The sequence below is a fragment of the Myxine glutinosa genome, chromosome 1, assembly GCF_964187855.1.
Source record: "Myxine glutinosa chromosome 1, kmMyxGlut1.1, whole genome shotgun sequence".
Taxonomy (NCBI): domain Eukaryota; kingdom Metazoa; phylum Chordata; class Myxini; order Myxiniformes; family Myxinidae; genus Myxine; species Myxine glutinosa.
This window is the reverse complement of record NC_136261.1, coordinates 77,429,489-77,447,883: the sequence shown is the minus strand read 5'-3', so window position 1 is coordinate 77,447,883 and position 18,395 is coordinate 77,429,489. Positions and strand designations below refer to the sequence as shown.

The following is an 18,395-nucleotide window of genomic DNA, read 5'->3' as shown; positions in this document are numbered from 1 at the left end:
GTTCCTAAAGGCATCCATGTAGTGAATACTCGGCTTGGCCTCCCGGAAAAAGTGCTATCGAGTTGCTTAACTTTGGATCTTTGATCAACCCCTTAACCTTCATTCATAAGAAACTGACGGTCAAAGTCAGAGGGTCATGAGATGGAGTTTGATTTGGCAGGGACAAGGTCGTTGCTGGTGCTTAGTCCAGAGGGAGTAATCTGGAGGGGTTGTGGGGAAATTTTGGTTGCTTTATTTTTAACTGATAATGTGGGGGGGTTGAGTTATCTGGTTTGTTTCTCCAAATTGGCCGGCAAAGAAAGTTTTCGCTGGGTTCAAACTTTTTTTCTTGAAGGGGGGGAGTGTTACATATTTATGTGAATGTATGTGAATTACCATTCAGGTCTTTGCTTAGCCATGTGTAATAGATTAAGAGTTGTTGTGGTTGGAGGGTCAGGAGCCCTTCTGACAAGTGTCCGGAAACGGAAGTGACCGGAAACGGAAGAGGAAAAGAGACGAGGAAGAAAAAGGACGAGGATTCTTCTTCCTCGCCCCGCTCCGACAAAAGGTGGGATTGATTGAGCCGTGTGGAAAAGCGGCGTTCCCGAGCCCGTCTGGCGAGAGGAGTTACCGGGACGGATACCTGCCCGGTGGACGTCAAACTGTCGTGTGGCCGTGCACCGACCCAGCGTTTGGCACCGTTCGCGACACCGTCTAAAAAGACGCGTACGGGTCGCCCGTTGGGGCCTAACACGCCTTGCAAGCGGCGTGGGGCTTTTGGCTTGCTTTCCCGTACCCGCTTCGCGTGGCCACGAGGGGCTGCAGCCGGGGTGCCGGGTACGATACCTGCCCGGTGGAAACACGTCCACCCGGGGTTCGTTCAACCGCCCGAGTGCGGCGACGCCGACCATCATCTTGGTCAGGAGGGACCCAGAGACATTGTGCGGGACCGAGACAAAAAGGGGGTCGTGAGTACGCACGGGGACACACACATATAAGATGGCCATCTTAATCATAGGGAATTGATTGTGGATGGGGAATTGTTGATGGTTGCTTATTGTTGATTGCTCGGGGAAAATCTCCGTGGTGGTATCATTGAAATTGTATGGTATCATTACCATTGAAATATATCCTTGAACATCGGTTGTCTCTTGGGTGGAATTCATATGGATTGCGTGGCGAAAGCGCATATATAATATAACTTTCTGGCGAAGTTCCTCTCACGGTCCGGGGGTCACCGAGACCAGGTATTCACCGAGGGGACCACGTAACAGAATTGGGGGCTCGTCCAAATTACGATTTGCGGTTTCGCAATTGGGTCTACGTCCGGGATTTAAAATTGTATAACATAATAAAATAATAATTTTTTATTAATTAAAATTTATTAATTAATTATTAATTGGTAAATTTTTTTGAGAAATTGGGGTAAAGTCTTGGGTGAAGGTTAACAGGTGTTAACGATAGGCACCATGGCGTTTGTGGCACAGAACTTTGTGGTAACCCCGAGTGAGGCACAGTTCCGAGCGTTGCTAAAGTCGGACCTCTTGAAATTGGCCAAACATTTTAACTTGGAGGTCCGAACTAATTTGAGGAAGGCAGAGTTGCAGGCCACGGTGATACAATCTATGGTGGGATTAGGAACATGGGACGAGTTAGCCTGGGAGTGGCTACCCGAAGAACCAGAAGATGTTGAGCTCCGGAAACTGGAGTTGCAATTACGGAGCCAGGAACGGATTAAAGAAGAAGAAAGGAAAGCAGAAAAGGAAAGAGCAGAAGAAGAAAGGAAAGCAGAAAAGGAAAGATCAGAAGAGGAAAGGAAAGCAGAAGAGAGGAGAGAAGAGAAGCAAGCAGAGGAAAGGAGAGTGGAACGAGAACTCCAGGAAAGGTTAAAAGAAGAAGAAAGGAAAGCAGAAGCGAGGAGAGAAGAGAAACAAGCAGAGGAAAGGAGAGTGGAACGAGAACTCCAGGAAAGGTTAAAAGAAGAAGAAAGGAAAGCAGAAGCGAGGAGAGAAGAGAAACAAGCAGAGGAAAGGAGAGTGGAACGAGAACTCCAGGAAAGGTTAGAAGGGAGAAAAGCAGAGGAGAGGAGAGCTGCAAGGGACCTCGAAGCAGAGGAGAGAAAAGCGGAAAGGGAATTAAAGGAACGTGACATGGAGCTTCAGCAAGAAATCAAATTCAAGGAGCTGGAGTTAATGAGAGAACGGGGAGAGGCACCACCCTTGCTGACGGGGTCGACACCTAACCAGAAAACCTGGGATGTGGGCAGACATGTGAGGCTGGTTCCACCGTTCAGTGAAAAGGAAGTCGCGAAATTTTTTCCACACTTTGAGAAAGTGGCTCGACAATTAAACTGGCCGGAGGAGGCCTGGACCATACTCGTGCAAAGTGTGCTGGTGGGGAAAGCTCAGGAAATTTATTCGGCACTACCAATGGACCAATGTGCAGATTATGAGGTACTGAAGAAGCACATCCTCAAAGCCTATGAGTTGGTTCCGGAAGCTTACAGGCAAAAATTCAGGAATGCCAGGAAGAGGGAGAGTGAGACCCATGTGGAGTTTGCCAGAGTGAAAGAAAACATGTTTGATCGGTGGTGTGAGTCAAAAGGAGTCGGGAAAGACTTCGAAACATTGCGTGACTTGATCCTGGTGGAGGAATTCCACTAGTGTGTCCACGAGGACATCAAAGTGTACCTGCAGGAAAAGAAGGTACCAAAGTTGTGGGACGCAGCCACCATGGCAGATGATTATGCCTTAACCCACCAAATAGGGGTCCACGAACCTAACTCCTCGCCTAGATCTCCGCAGGGGAGGTGGGGAACAGCAGGTGCGGAGAACGACAATACATGGCGGCGGCCTCGAGAGGATTATGGGGACAACGCGGATACCCCACCTGTTCGAAGTCAGAGGGCTGCGGGCCCAAGACAAACTTATTTTTCAGGGGGCCCGAGGCAGACCACGAGTTTTTCCTCCGGGCCTACTTGCGCGTTTTGCAAGAAACCTGGACACTTGATGTCCAGTTGTTACCTCATGAAAAGGGACAACCCAGAGCGGAGTCCGACTATTACAACTCCGAATGCGATGGCTAGCGTAAGAAATCGCCATCAAAAGGGTTACCAACCATTTATTTCAGAGGGGTTTGTGTCCCTGGATGGAGCCTCGACTAACCGGAGACCGGTTAGGATATTGAGGGACACAGGGGCACATCAATCTTTAATGCTTGAAGGCATTTTGCCATGGTCCGAGGAGACGGCAACGGGGGATAGTGTTCGCTTACAGGGGATCGGGGGCGGTGTTAGTGCTCCCCTTCATGTCATCCATTTGGAGTCCGATTTGGTGTCAGGACCGGTCACCGTCGGGTTACAAGCCACGCTTCCTGTAGAGGGTGTATCTGTGGTTATCGGGAATGATTTGGCCGGGGGTCAAGTTTATGGTAACCTGAGGGGTGGTAAAGAGCCCAGCAGGGAAAATAACACCACACCAGCTCGGGATGGCGACAAAAGTGCCAAGTTATTTGTAGGGGGACTGAACTTCAAAACAGAGGAAGAAGTTCTGACCTCTGTCTTCAACAGATATGGGCCGCTGGTGGAAGTGCGGTTGGTAAGAGACTGGGAAACGCAACAGTCAAGAGGGTTCGGCTTTGTCACGTTTGCCAGCACAAAAGACGCCAGAGAGGCAGAGAAGAATTGGAATGGCAAGGATTTGGAGGGTCGGACGATAACAGTAGGGAAGGCATTTCGTAGGCGTCGAGAGGTCTACAGGAGAGGACAACTGGGCGGTAGTTTTGGTGGTGGCCGCAATCAATATTATTAGGGAGGCTCCCTGAGTTACGGCAGCTCCCGAAGGAAGGATTGTCAAAGTAGTGGCCGAGAAGGAGACCGCTATTCATGGGACTACCGGGACAAGCGGTCCCACCGTAATTATTAGGGAAGTTCTGAGAAGTTGAAGCACTGAATGCGGCGGAGCCGCCGAGCCAAGATTCCTACACAGATTAACCGTGAACGCCGTTCCTAAAGGCGTCCATGTAGTGAACTTTCATGCACGGACTAACCGTGAACTCCACGTTCCTCAAGGCGCCCCTGTAGAGAACTTTCCTGCACAGACTAACCGTGAACTCCACGTTCCTAAAGGCATCCATGTAGTGAATACTCGGCTTGGCCTCCCGGAAAAAGTGCTATCGAGTTGCTTAACTTTGGATCTTTGATCAACCCCTTAACCTTCATTCATAAGAAACTGACGGTCAAAGTCAGAGGGTCATGAGATGGAGTTTGATTTGGCAGGGACAAGGTCGTTGCTGGTGCTTAGTCCAGAGGGAGTAATCTGGAGGGGTTGTGGGGAAATTTTGGTTGCTTTATTTTTAACTGATAATGTGGGGGGGTTGAGTTATCTGGTTTGTTTCTCCAAATTGGCCGGCAAAGAAAGTTTTCGCTGGGTTCAAACTTTTTTTCTTGAAGGGGGGGAGTGTTACATATTTATGTGAATGTATGTGAATTACCATTCAGGTCTTTGCTTAGCCATGTGTAATAGATTAAGAGTTGTTGTGGTTGGAGGGTCAGGAGCCCTTCTGACAAGTGTCCGGAAACGGAAGTGACCGGAAACGGAAGAGGAAAAGAGACGAGGAAGAAAAAGGACGAGGATTCTTCTTCCTCGCCCCGCTCCGACAAAAGGTGGGATTGATTGAGCCGTGTGGAAAAGCGGCGTTCCCGAGCCCGTCTGGCGAGAGGAGTTACCGGGACGGATACCTGCCCGGTGGACGTCAAACTGTCGTGTGGCCGTGCACCGACCCAGCGTTTGGCACCGTTCGCGACACCGTCTAAAAAGACGCGTACGGGTCGCCCGTTGGGGCCTAACACGCCTTGCAAGCGGCGTGGGGCTTTTGGCTTGCTTTCCCGTACCCGCTTCGCGTGGCCACGAGGGGCTGCAGCCGGGGTGCCGGGTACGATACCTGCCCGGTGGAAACACGTCCACCCGGGGTTCGTTCAACCGCCCGAGTGCGGCGACGCCGACCATCATCTTGGTCAGGAGGGACCCAGAGACATTGTGCGGGACCGAGACAAAAAGGGGGTCGTGAGTACGCACGGGGACACACACATATAAGATGGCCATCTTAATCATAGGGAATTGATTGTGGATGGGGAATTGTTGATGGTTGCTTATTGTTGATTGCTCGGGGAAAATCTCCGTGGTGGTATCATTGAAATTGTATGGTATCATTACCATTGAAATATATCCTTGAACATCGGTTGTCTCTTGGGTGGAATTCATATGGATTGCGTGGCGAAAGCGCATATATAATATAACTTTCTGGCGAAGTTCCTCTCACGGTCCGGGGGTCACCGAGACCAGGTATTCACCGAGGGGACCACGTAACATGATCCACGAATTACTTGTCCGACGTCATACGGCGAGACAGACACTTCAACTGTCGAGGATGCCACAGTGACGGCTGCCGCTGTACCATCAGAAGAAATAGAATTCGCAACAACACCATGCTGAGGTTGAAGTTCTCTTGGAGCTATCGGTTCTATGTGTTCTGCCGTTGGCTCCGTGACCATATCAATCGCCTCAGGAGCTTCAGACGTTGTCGTACCTTCGCTGGAACTAGGCTTTTTAATGAAAGCATCCAGGGTTCCTTGGCGACGTGTTTTCTTCCTTGGGTTGTCCATTTTTCAAACGCACGCTCAAATCTGAAATAAATTGATAATCAAGTTGAATAACTGCAATAAAGATGAAACTTATGGCTAAACAGAACGCCTATTCCCAAACAGTAGGATATGATCGACTTATGATCGACCCCAGCGGCTTATCCTACACCTCGGCAGCATTAATCTAACTAGGGCCTACCTCCTGCTAATTAGAGCTTATCTTCAACCATAACGAACACTAAATTAATAGATAATATTACCAGGCGATGTAGATGGATTCCATAGGCCCCTTGCAAAACGGAAATCTGAAAGACCAAAAAAAACAATTTCCTCTGTTTTAAAACATTGCTATTCCAAAAATAGGGAGGTGACTAGTCACCCCTGTCACCCCCCCCCCCCCTGGATCCGCCCTAGCCATATATATATATATATATATATATATATATATATATATATATATATATATATATATATATATATATTGTTATGAATTTGGGTAGAGGAATATCTAGTGCCAGGTAGATCTGTATAGGTAGGTACGTGACTGTCGTGATAGGGAATCTACCTGTAATAAGTTCTATGTTTAGCCGGATGTCGGTATAAGCTGTATCGGTGTCCCTGCCACGAGGGGGTGGGGCGTGCTAAATAGTGCAGGGATTATGGATAAAGTTCCTTTGTTTGTCGTTCCCCCTGTCGTCAAACCTGTGTCCCTTATGGCAACGCACTCATTTAAACACTTAGATAGGTCCTTAGTGCACACATTAAATAATTCCCTCCCTTTTCACTGACTGACCGGAAAGACAAGCAGGCAGCGGCCGCGTACAACACCGGCGTGGGCGATCAAGCAAGGCTGGGAGCCATGCCCAGGAGGACTGTTGATTGGCCAGGGGGAGGGGCGAGCAACACCACATGGCAGGAAGCACTTGGCCAATGGGAGGGCACCAGCGCAGTCAGAACATTTGAGAGGTCGAGAGACGAGACTCTGTTGGGAACACGCCAGAATTGACGTCACACGCGAGGTGACAAAAGGACTCGCTCGACGACATTTTCTCTCTCCTCGTGCTTGAAGCTGTGTCTCCTCTCTGTGGTGGACTCTTGGGGATATCTTGTCGCTCGGAGCTCTTGGCTCAAAAAGGGCGCAAAAGGGCGCAAAAGCCCTCGACAGGACTTGACTTGCTGCGAGAGAGAGAGAGAGAGAGAGAGAGAGAGAGAGAGAGAGAGAGAGAGAGATAAGAGGACTTGACTTGCTGCGAGAGAGAGATAAAAGGACTCGCGTTGTACTGCCTGATGAACTTGACCATTGCACGAGAATGCGCGCTAACCAACACCAAGTGTATTGAAGAAGAGGAGTTGGTCGCTACATATACGCGGGCACAGCCAGACGCGCCGATAACGAAATAGCGCATTTCAGCCGCGCGAGTGAACGAGGCTGAGTAACCGCCAGCCGCTCTTAAGTCCGCCCTGAACCGTCCACCCCAACATCTGCTTCATTCGAGAGACGCGCTATGAGTTCCTGCCTTCGCCTGCCACCATCTTCGCGGGACGTGCCGGGGACCGTGGAGAGCCGGACGGAGGCCGTATCTGGACGATGACATCGACGCGTGGGGAACACCTGCCCATCTGCAATCCCCTGTGTGAGTGTGAGACAGGCCCGTTGTCCAAGGGATAAGTTACGACTGTTTAAGGCTATTCTGTTTCTCTTCGTCCTTGAACTGTATATACGTGTGGGAATAATTAAGCCCTTGTTCTTTCTTTCTGATTCAATCGCTCCTGTGGTTTCCTCCATTGACTAAGCGTGGCACGAATAAGATCGCTCCAATCGGGTTCCAACATCTCTAAGACCGCGCGGACCACGTGTACGCAAATCCGCTCGGTGTACTAACATCATATGTGGTTCGTGCAAGGCTTGTTTCCTCGCTCCCAGGGCAGCGTGGGTACTTAGGTACGAGCGAAAAGTAGTCCCAAAACCCTACGCCACGTGTGTCCGGGAGGGACGTAATAGGTCTCGGTTCCGCCAGGCCAGTGAAGACAAGGGGATTAATCCCCCCTTGATAAGGGGAAGAAGGCCGGCATAGAGAACCGTAACAATATATATACATATATCTATATATATCTATATATACACAAAGAATTAAGTTAAGCACCCCTACACAACGAATTAAGGTAAGCACCCCCTAATATATATTCTTTGTGTATATGTATACATTGGCATATATTCTAAGGTATGTGAGATCAAATAATGATTGGTATGACATTAGCAATTATCCATTGATGAAATTGAGTGATCAAAGTGAAAAAAAGTGATTGGTTGAGTCAGTGATCCGATCACGTGGGTCCTACACACGTTATTGACGCAAAGATCGCTAGAGGTCTTCTCAGAACAATGACTGTACGTTAGAAAACATAAACGTCATCCACACTGTCCGTGATGGACCTATAGCTCCATACTTAAATTGAGGTGAAAATATGCCTAAAATTCCCAAAAAATATCACCTTAAATTATTCAGAATAAAATATTGAAAACGGCATGATTGTTATGTTTTTATGTGACCATAATATCACTTCTCCAGAAAATATAGCAATATCATGGGTATATTACACTGTTTTGACGACAACAAACTTGTAATGTGCGAGGTTGTAAAAAAACGGGGGGGGTGCTTAACTTAATTCTTTGTGTATATATATATATATATATATATATATATATATATATATATATATATATATATGTATATATATATACGTATATATATATACAGTCACGTGAAAAAGTAAGTACACCCCATGTAAAGTTTTGACTTTTTCAACATATTTCAACATACAGCTATTTGATCTTCATTTCAACAATATTGATAGATAACGGTGATATAATATAACAAATATCATGAAACATTTACATTTTGTAGTCCATTGTATAATTTAAATAAACATAAATGCAAATTTCGCATGTGGAAAAAGTAAGTACACCCCTACATTTATCACAACTTCAAATACCTAAAATTAGAATCAGGTGCACCAGCTCAGGTGCAAATGATTAGAACATCGTTAGAGAGGATCTTGGAGGAACCTGTGTTATTTAAACCTCAGACATTTAGTTTGGTTTGTTCTTTGTTGTTGAAGTGTGCGGCGTCACCATGCCTAGATCAAAAGAGCTCTCTGGGGCCTTCAGAAAGGAGGTTATAGATGCCTACAAGTCTGGGAAGGGATTTTAAAAGATCTCCAAACAATTTGAAATCAATCATTCGACTGTCCGGAAGATCATCTACAAGTGGAGAAGACTCCAAACAACTGCCAACTTGTTCAGGCCAGGCCGCCCCAGCAAGTTCAGCCCGAGAGCAGACCGCGAGATCCTGAAAGAAGTGTCTGAGAACCTCAGAATGTCATCACGGGAACTACAGGTAGCTCTTGCCACTGTTGATGTCAAAGTGCACGAGTCTACCATCAGAAAGAGGCTGCACACATTTGATCTACATGGGAGGTGTGCCAGGAGGAAACCTTTGCTGTCCAGAAAGAACATCAGGGCAAGACTAAAGTTTGCCAATGAACACCCAGGCAAAGACCAGCATAATGAACAATTTTATGCAAAGGAGTTCTGTTTCTATTTGCCGCCATTGTTTCCATGGAGATTCATTGAACAGCATGGTGTGCGATTCACACTATTTATTGTGTGAGGTATAACTTGCCTTTTTTCAACCATCCACACTTCACATTGAAAATGACAATCTTGAATTGATCCACAGTGTGTGCGTAGGCCCATTACCTCAACACCTAAACAAAAGCTGAATCGGACATGACAATCCTGCAACAATGAGCACCCGTTTTGAATTTTGAGTGTGCATGAAGGATCGTCAGGAATGAAACTCCCAGCACACAATGGCCCACAGGGTGCATGTGCATCTTTGTGAATGCAACACCGGCTTTCTGGTCCACGCACGACATTTAAAAGGAACAAGATCTCGTCTGGGAATTCAATTAGCATCTCAGAATCCAAGAAGGAAATTAGATTAACGTCTTTGTTTCGGTTGTTTTGCGTGTGATGTGCGGATTGTTCCATCCTGAACACCTGGCTTGTTTATCTGTAGCAGGTAACCCAGGTTCAAACCCTATCCGTGTCATACGAGTCGGTGCATCGTCTACTCCTGTCCTCGTAATTCATGCCAAAGTCGACGATTGTCCTTTGTCCTGCACGTGATGCACGTACGTAGTACAAGCTTGTCCGCGAACCATTGTTGATTAAAGTAATTAAATACAAAGCGAGCGCTACCTGCGGTATTCATTTCCAGCACACCCACTCATTCATTCATTGTTGCACACGTTGCGACACCTCTGGTCCTCAAGGCCACCTGACCACATCTATATCTGTAGAGATCTTGTGAAGATCTCCGTACACCTGTCGCCGCACTTTCACATCGAATAGCTCGCGCACAATATGTATACAATTTTATTTATATGTATATATATATATATATATATATATATATATATATATATATATATATATATATATATATATATATATATATATATATTATACATACACACACACACACACACACACACACACACACAAGCAGCGCTCCCTCACCTCCAGCACTTGCACGTAAGCAGAAGGAAACCAGCCTCGGTCGCCGTCCCGCTCGCCCTCGCTCCAGCCATCGGGCCGCGCGTGCAGCACGCGCACCGTGTCCCCCGGTCGGAGCGCGAGCCGCGGCGCCTCGTGCGCTCCCTCGGCGTCGTCTTCCGCGGGGAACGCGTAGAGCGCGCGGCACAGCGAGCCCGACACGGCCATCGGCGCCCCGGGTCTCCGTCCGTGCCGGCGTCCGCCGATCCGCGTCGCCCGCTCACCGCGCACCTCGGCTCCCGCTGGGACCGCGAGCGGACCGGACCACGTCCATGTAGCCCCTCTCGTCGCTCGCTCCGGTCTTTAAGGCGGAGCGCCGGCGCTAAGAGGCGAGCTCGTTTTTTCCATTGTTCGCGCTCATAACGCGATCGTCACATCGCATCGTCCCGTTTTAATTACGACCGGTCGCGAATTCACGTTCCACCTCCTTTAGCATTTGCTGTCCGTCATTGCGATGATGTAAACCACGACAAACGTGCGCTTCATCCTCAATACCCTAATTACGGGGACGGTGATGCCATTCGGTCGGGAAATCCATTTCTGGGTTCCGAATGGTCGTCACTTCCATCGGGTGCAGCAGAACTCTCTTCCACTCTTGTTCTTTGTTGGCGCAAAACAATCTTCCCTTTCTTCGCATTTTCAGCGATTTATTTTCCAAACCATCGCGATTTCATCCTCGACTCGTGGATGTTCTCACGGACCTAAAGGGTCCACCTTTGCACGTGCACAGCGAAGCACCTCACCATCCCATCACCTTTTATTTGATGTCCAACATTTCCCACCTATTGTACGTGCAAGGAGGCAACGGTCGCCTCGAAGAACCAAATTCAGACAAGTCTCATCAAAAAGACAAAATCTGTCTGACGTCATCCAGTTTTGAACATCTGATCATTCGTCAATATGAGTGTCTAACAGGAATGGTGCGGAAGTAACGGAATTACCTTTGGGATATCTATCCTGAGTTTGATTCCCGATGCAGCTATAAACCGTCTGTTTGGTGTCTCGTCGGCAGAGTTGTGCATCACAATGTGCTCCGACCCACAGATGGACTAAACTATCTGTTTCTACTGGCATTAGTTAGTGGAAGTTAAAGATTTCACTGATGTCCTTCGTTAAAAGTAGATCTTTCCTTCTCGACTCTCTGAACGGACAATGGTTGCCCATGCCTACCCCGGCCTTTCCTCCAAAGCTCATATAGATCCAGCGCCGTTCATATACGTCCAGCGCAGCCACCTGCACCTGGAGGGCCTTTCCTCCAAAGCTCATATAGGTCCAGCTCAGCCACCTGCACCTGGAGTGCCTTTCCTCCAAAGCTCATATAGGTCCAGTGCAGCCACCTGCACCTGGAGTGCCTTTACTCAAAAGCTCATATTGGTCGAGCACAGCCACCTGCACCTGGAGGGCCTTTCCTCCAAAGCTCATAGAGGTCCAGTGCAGCCACCTGCACCTGGAGGGCCTTTCCTCCAAAGCTCATATAGGTCCAGCGCAGCCACCTGCACCTGGAGTGCCTTTCCTCCAAAGCTCATATTGGTCCAGCGCATCCACCTGCACCTGGAGGGCCTTTCCTCCAAAGCTCATATAGGTCCAGCGCAGCCACCTGCACCTGGAGGGCCTTTCCTCCAAAGCTCATATTGGTCCAGCACAGCCACCTGCACCTGGAGGGCCTTTCCTCCAAAGCTCATATAGGTCTAGCGCAGCCACCTGCACCTGGAGGGCCTTTCCTCCAAAGCTCATATCGGTCCAGCGCAGACACCTGCGGACCCTGATCTATCTTTCTCTCCGTCCACTTCGTCCGGACACGGAACCATACAGTCTCAGAAATGTCTCCAAATTGCCTGTCCCATTGTATGCGGTTAGTGACACTTGCTCGCCAATTACCAAAACTGAGCCCACTGCAAAATTCACTCTTCCTGGCCCCAGTAAAACTCCATCTACTCCCGAGCTCCCACGTAACCAATTCATACCCAATGCGAACAAATCTGCTGTTCCACACATGTTTGCTTTCCCTCTGGCATTGCCCTTTGGCTTATACAACCCACCTTGAACGTCCCCACCTGTCACATGCTCGGCTGGGTCCCTACGTGTGCTCATGCCCTCAGACTCCTTCATATCACATACATGTTTTTCCACATATCTCGTTGTTTCCGCCTCCTCTCCCTCCTATAGGTCACACCTTCCCATCAGTACTTTGCACTTTTTTTTCCACCTTCTCCATCTTTTCCTCTTGTTCCTGCAGTGACCCGGTCACATGACACTGGATTACTTTTACTAGTGAGATACCCGTGCTACGCACGGGTGGGAGGCCAGAAGCAAACAGGCAATGCAGATACGGCGAATGCTTAAAGCATGAAACCAATAAATTCCACATTCCTGTAGCACCCTCAGTCGCACATCAGACATGGACAGCAAGTTTGTGAAGGACTTCCATGAAAAACGTACCCGTTCGCAAACAAACGGGTACGTTCACGTATAGAAACATCAATCGTGGGTCCGTGGCCAATCTGCATATGGCGATCCGTGAAGTTCACGTTCAGAAAGTAGAAACCATCACGGCATGTCGCCATTAACTTGAACTCGATATCTCTTTTTTCATTCCAAACAACATAACTCCAATTAATCACAAAATAAACTTTTAACAACATTGTTAATGTTTCCTTCATTGTAAAAACTACCAAGTCAACAGTTAAAAGGATTTTGAGCCGATAGGTGTTATGGCCTCTGCAACATCGATGGAGACAGCGATCTGTTGGCTTATACACCGCCCAAATAGCTATGTGGAATTCTCTCATGTAGAGATTAAACCCACGTCGTTTGAACTTTGGCCGGGGTCATTATTTACTTTTAGTGATGTTTATATACGAATCAAAAAGAAGATAATTGGTTTTGGTTCGTTCTTTCCGCATATCTCGTGGGATTGTGAGTTGGAGAGATGACCGTGATGGCGGGGAGGGGGTTGGCATTATCTCAAGCAGTGATTCAACCCATGTCCTTGTAAAAGATCTTTGTCTGAGGTCACCGAGTCCGATCGGTGCAGCCAATCGGTGCAGCTGTGCAGCAATCGGTGCAGCCGTTGTGCAGCACCCGGGAAAATAATGTTATGCGGGAGTCCAAACCTGAAAATGCTGGAGGCCAAAGCTGAAATTTGAAAAACAATATAGCCTATTTTTCTCCAGGAGATCCCAGGATTACCCACCCAAAATATCGTTGCGATCGGTTCAGCCGTTTTTTGCGGTACTTTCGAACGGACGGACAGACGGACGGACATTTGGTGAATTATAGTAAAGATAGCGTCTTTCACTTCACCTTTAGATTCTTGCATTTCCTTATGCAATTCCCCACTCGTATTTGCTCCGCTTACCTTCAACTTTTTTTTTTATCATTTCCTTACTCCTCTTTTCACACTTTTAGTTCTTTCATTCCTTCAATGCTTCAATCAATCTTTTCGTTCTGCCCTTTTATCCTTTTATCTATAATTTAGTTCTACTCTTTTATTAGTTCGCTATATTTTGTTCCGTTATTTTATTATCTTACCTTACTCTTCTCATATCTGTTCATACATTCCATGATCTTTAATAATTTCATCTTGACCCCTCTTTGTTCTACTCCCTCTGAAGTCAATGTTCCAATAACTGAATCCAGAAAATGTCTCCACTTCACCCTCTATTGGTCCTTCCACTTGCGGGTCACTCAGTGAAAGAGCTATTGCCTTTGTATGCTCACTCTATACACCTGCTGGTGGTGGTGTAGCATCCAATAAATGCCCATCCTCGTTTGGGATACGATCCTCGTCCATGAAATCCCTTATGACAAATTTGATGAAAGTTAATTCTTTGCTGAATTGCGCTCAATTCAAACCCAAATTGAAATTTTGCTGACACTCAAATTGTTGTTGTTGTTTTGGTGCTCCACAGGGCAGGTGTATGCATCGAGTGTTGTAGTAGGGTGCGATGTGGTTTACCACTCGTTGCTTTTAGCTAGGGCTGCCGGAAAGCTCTGCGAGCAAAAAGAAGGCCGAGTGTGTAAGCCCTTCCTTCCGGTACATGGCCTCTACCCCTGCCAAAACTTTCAGATTACCATCTAGTGGTGCACCATGGTAACAGTGCTCTTGAGGACACTGGCTAAATGCCAATGTGTTAATGGCTCTCCGTTTTGAGGACTTGCTGTGGCTCACCAATCCAACCAGGGTAGGTCATGGAGCTCTTTAGCCTTGGTAGGCAGTCCACCTAAGAGAAGGAAACTGATTGTAAATCCCCCAGCTGCCTTGTAGAGTATGTCTCTTCAGACAAAGGCTAGGTCCACAGCTGATTCTGTGGTGGCGTCAGGAAGGGCATCTGGCCACAAAAAACATGCCTCAAATATGCCTTTTGGCAAAGCGGCCATTAGGTGAAACACGGCTTACACGTGCAAGCATGGAAATGGCCATAACACAATGATGATGTTGATGATGTTGTATAGCCCCAGACAGTGCTCTCGAACAAGCCCGGGGCACGGAGACAGCCGATCGATCTCCCAGGAGCAACCCAGAGATCCCCCACATCCAGGATGGTGTACCACCGCCTTCACAAAGTCAGGACCACGACAAAGTTAAAGAAAGAGAGAGATAAGAGAGAAAGGGCCGGTGCATGGGTACCGATCGGTGCTCTGGCCATGACGATGTGCCCTGACGAATCCAGGCAGCAGGGAAGAATGCGGAAGATTTGGCCCCCGACTTGCGTTGGGGGGTACAGGTGTCTAGTTGGGGGGCACAAGTGTCTTCAACCACCACAAAGAGGCATCCCTGATAGTTGTAACTCTTGTTGTTTTCTATGCAGCCTGTGCCCCTGTTACAAGTAAGCTGATACTCATTTTGCCGACCTCTGACGGATGACTGGCTGCGTCGACCCAACTGGTGTTATTTCAACGACACAACAGGGGCTCAAACTCAAGACCCTAAGATCTCAAGTCAGCCACCTTAACCGATAAGCCAACACCAAGCTTACACCCAAATTGAAATAATAATTTATTCGGGGAACCCTCAACTCCAACACCAATTTAAGGCAGTCCACTGGTGTAGGGTTTTATCCCACTCCTGAAACCAAATGTTACATACACCCGGTCAGCCTTCCTAGATTCGAATCTGGTGATGCCGAGTTAACAGTTCACAAGATGGTCTGAAAGCAGAGGCTTTAATTTAATCTTTGGCATGCCAAATGGTGGCTTGGGGAAACGTTATGATTTTTCAATTTGGTTGCACATGCCGAGAATGTAGCTCAACTGTGCCCACTGGTAATTTACTCACACACAGAAGTGATCAATCCCTGAATCCAGCGGAATAGTAGATATAAAAAAAAGGTTTATTAAAATGGGTAAAGGAAATCCAGGCATGAAGCACATAAAACAACAGAAATGCAGAACAAATGCTGCAAATGTTTCAGAAATGAATGTTATGAAGAAGAGGACGTCCTATAAGGAAAATAAATCATCCTTACAAACTATAAAGATCCTGATATGGTCTAACTTAACCTATTCTTATCGACACAGAATCTCTGAAGAGGCAGTCTGATGCAAAAAAGGAGGAAAGGGGTTGGAATTTGTGGGGAGAATAAAAGGGGTTGTTCCAACCTGGTTGTGCTGAGCAGGAAGCAAACCTGACCGAGCCAAGCGAGGCACCTTCGTCTAGATTTGATGGGATGAACAAGCTGCAGTTTCCTCACACACGGTGAGGTGGGTCTCCAACTGTTTTGGGCGAACTCGGTGTTTGCCTATTTAGAATCATGGGGCCAATTCCTCCTTCAACCCCAAGGTGTCTATAGAACCCCGGTTATGCTCTGATAGGGAGCTCTGTGGAAAGACTGGCAGAAACAGCACACACTCTTCACTCTTCCCTGCTGTAACTGTGAAATGGACCTCACCGAGAGGTTCCTGGCTCTCCACTGGCTTTTCTCCTCCAAAACCAAGTTCAAGACCATCCCTCGGATGACATAATCAGGCGTGCCCATTGGCCTGATTCAAAACCACTGATTGTCTTGATTCAAAAGAGAGCGAGTAGCCTTCGGCTCGATAGCCACTAGTGATGAGGCCGGTGAAGAGAAATAGAAAATGGTATTAATTAAATAAATGTGAAGAAGCGCATTTAACAGTGAAAAATACAAATGGATAGAGGTGAGGCAATGCCCTGCTAAACACTGTCTTGGCAGACCTAAATTGGGGTTTACAATATATCTTTAGTCTGCAAGAAAAGATGTCCAAGGTGTTCAGATTTTAGTCAGTTTTCTTTATTCAAACAGCAACCTTATCCTACTATTATCTTTGTTCCAGCTAACCCGATATCAGGAAATCCCTCAAACAAACAGAACTCAAGCATATTTACAAATGATAAAATCAAAGGCAAAATGATGCCACGACAGTACTCCCTCTCCTCGTGTGTTAATTGAACAGAAGGTACAAACAAAATACATAATGTTGTACAATAAGAGATGTTGTCTGTCCATGATGTCAAAAATAAAAGTCACAGCAAAGAAAAATGGTCAACGGCAAAATGAACTCTCATAAATATTGAGCTGGGATCTGTAAATGACACCCAGAATGAGTGGTATATGATGATAATTTTGTTGTAGGTTTTGTTGTAGTTGGTGTTGACCCAAAAAAGACAGGCAATTGTAACTTTGAGAAAAGAAGACCAATCCTTGAGAAAAATTGCAAAAAAATTACAAGTGTCAGTAAATGCAGTTGCTTGTTCCATTAAACGACATAACAAAACTGGTAAAAATGCAGATAGAAAATGTTTTGGTCGACCAAGAATCACAACAGAATCGCAGGACAAGTAACCCGAGTCACCAGTCTGCACAACAGACTTCTTACAGCAGCGGAAATTAGAGCCCAGCTATACAGCTCCAGCATTGCAACTGTTTCACTGCCTTCTTTTCTCGAAGTTACAATTGCCTGTCTATTTTTCTGGTGTTAGCTGAGCTTTGGCACCCATGTTCATGCAATCTGAAACACAAAAACACTCATTAGATTGTATGGCTGGCCTTTCTGCAAACATTTTTTGCAATGCATGGCAATAATAGACATTGCACGTGATGAAGAAACTAAGCACAAACATTCATTCCACACAGAGCAGAGTATTTGTTAATTGTTTTTACTCCTGAGATGAAACGTTAATAACATTAACTTCGCGTTTCCGCGCTCTGCGCGCCTCACCACATGTCGTTTCAGAGGGATAGGCATCTTTGACCATTTCGGTGTCTTTTGGGTCTTCATGGTGTTTTGGGTCTTCATGGCCATGTGGGTCTTCAGTGTCTTTTGGATCCTCTGGGCCTTTAAGGGTATTTGGGGTCTTTGGGGTGTTTTGGGTCTTTTGGTTCTTGGGTGTCTTCAGGGGCTTTTGTTTCCTCTGAGTCTTTAAGAGTCTTTGGGGTATTTTGGTTATTTGGGGCATTTAAGGGTCTTGGTGTCTTCAGGGTGTTTTGGGTCTTCGGGGTGTTTTGGGTCTTCAGGGTGTTATGGGTCTTCAGAGTATTTTGGGTCTTTGGGATCTTTTGGGTCGTCCTGGTCTTTTGGGTCTTCGGGTCTTTTGGGTCTTTTGCATCTTCCGGGTCTTTTGGGTGTTTTGGATCTTCAGGGTATATTTGGGTCTTCGGGATATATTTGGGTCTTCGGGGTATATTTGGGTCTTCGGGGTATATTTGGGTCTTCAGGGTCTTTTGAGTCTTCGGGATCTTTTGAGTCTTTGGGGTGTTTTCGGGTATTTCGGGTGTTTTGGGTCTTTGGATTATTTTGGGTCTTCGGGTTATTTTGGGTCTTCGGGGTGTTTAGGGTCTTCGGGGTCTTTTTGAGCCTCAGGACCTTCAATGGTATTTTGGGTCTTCAGGGTCTTTTGGGTCTTTAAGGGTATTTTGGGTAATCAGGGGTCTTTGTGGTAGTAAGGGTCTTGGGGGATTTAAATGGTCGTCAAAAGTCTGAGGGGTCTCAGTAGTCTAAACTACTGAGAGTTGATAAAATTGATAAAATTTGATAAAATTTGATAAAATAAAATCCCTCGAACAATCATCTCCGTTTCCGGTCTTGCTGGCGAGGGTTCGTTTATTCTCAGCTCTCCACGCTCTCCATCGAAATCGAAGTTCAGTAATTGTTCCCATTTGTATTTTCGTTATAACTGTATTTATTTTATGG

The 18,395-nt window shown here is 46.8% G+C and overlaps 1 protein-coding gene across 2 annotated transcripts in view; it reads right to left on the bottom strand.

Annotated features, from left to right (window-relative positions):
- The window catches only part of LOC137425388 (growth arrest-specific protein 7-like), a 161,836-nt gene extending 151,192 nt beyond the window's left edge, over positions 1 to 10,644 (bottom strand). Inside the window, exon 1 of one of the 2 annotated variants that reach the window (XM_068113800.2) lies at positions 10,206 to 10,644. In XM_068113800.2, coding sequence (XP_067969901.2) covers positions 10,206 to 10,409 — 204 coding nt within the window. In that variant the 5' untranslated portion in view covers positions 10,410 to 10,644. The remainder of the gene's footprint in view (positions 1 to 10,205) is intronic. The other variant, XM_068113792.2, reaches the window with a different exon arrangement.
- Between the last annotated feature and the right edge of the window lie 7,751 nt (positions 10,645 to 18,395).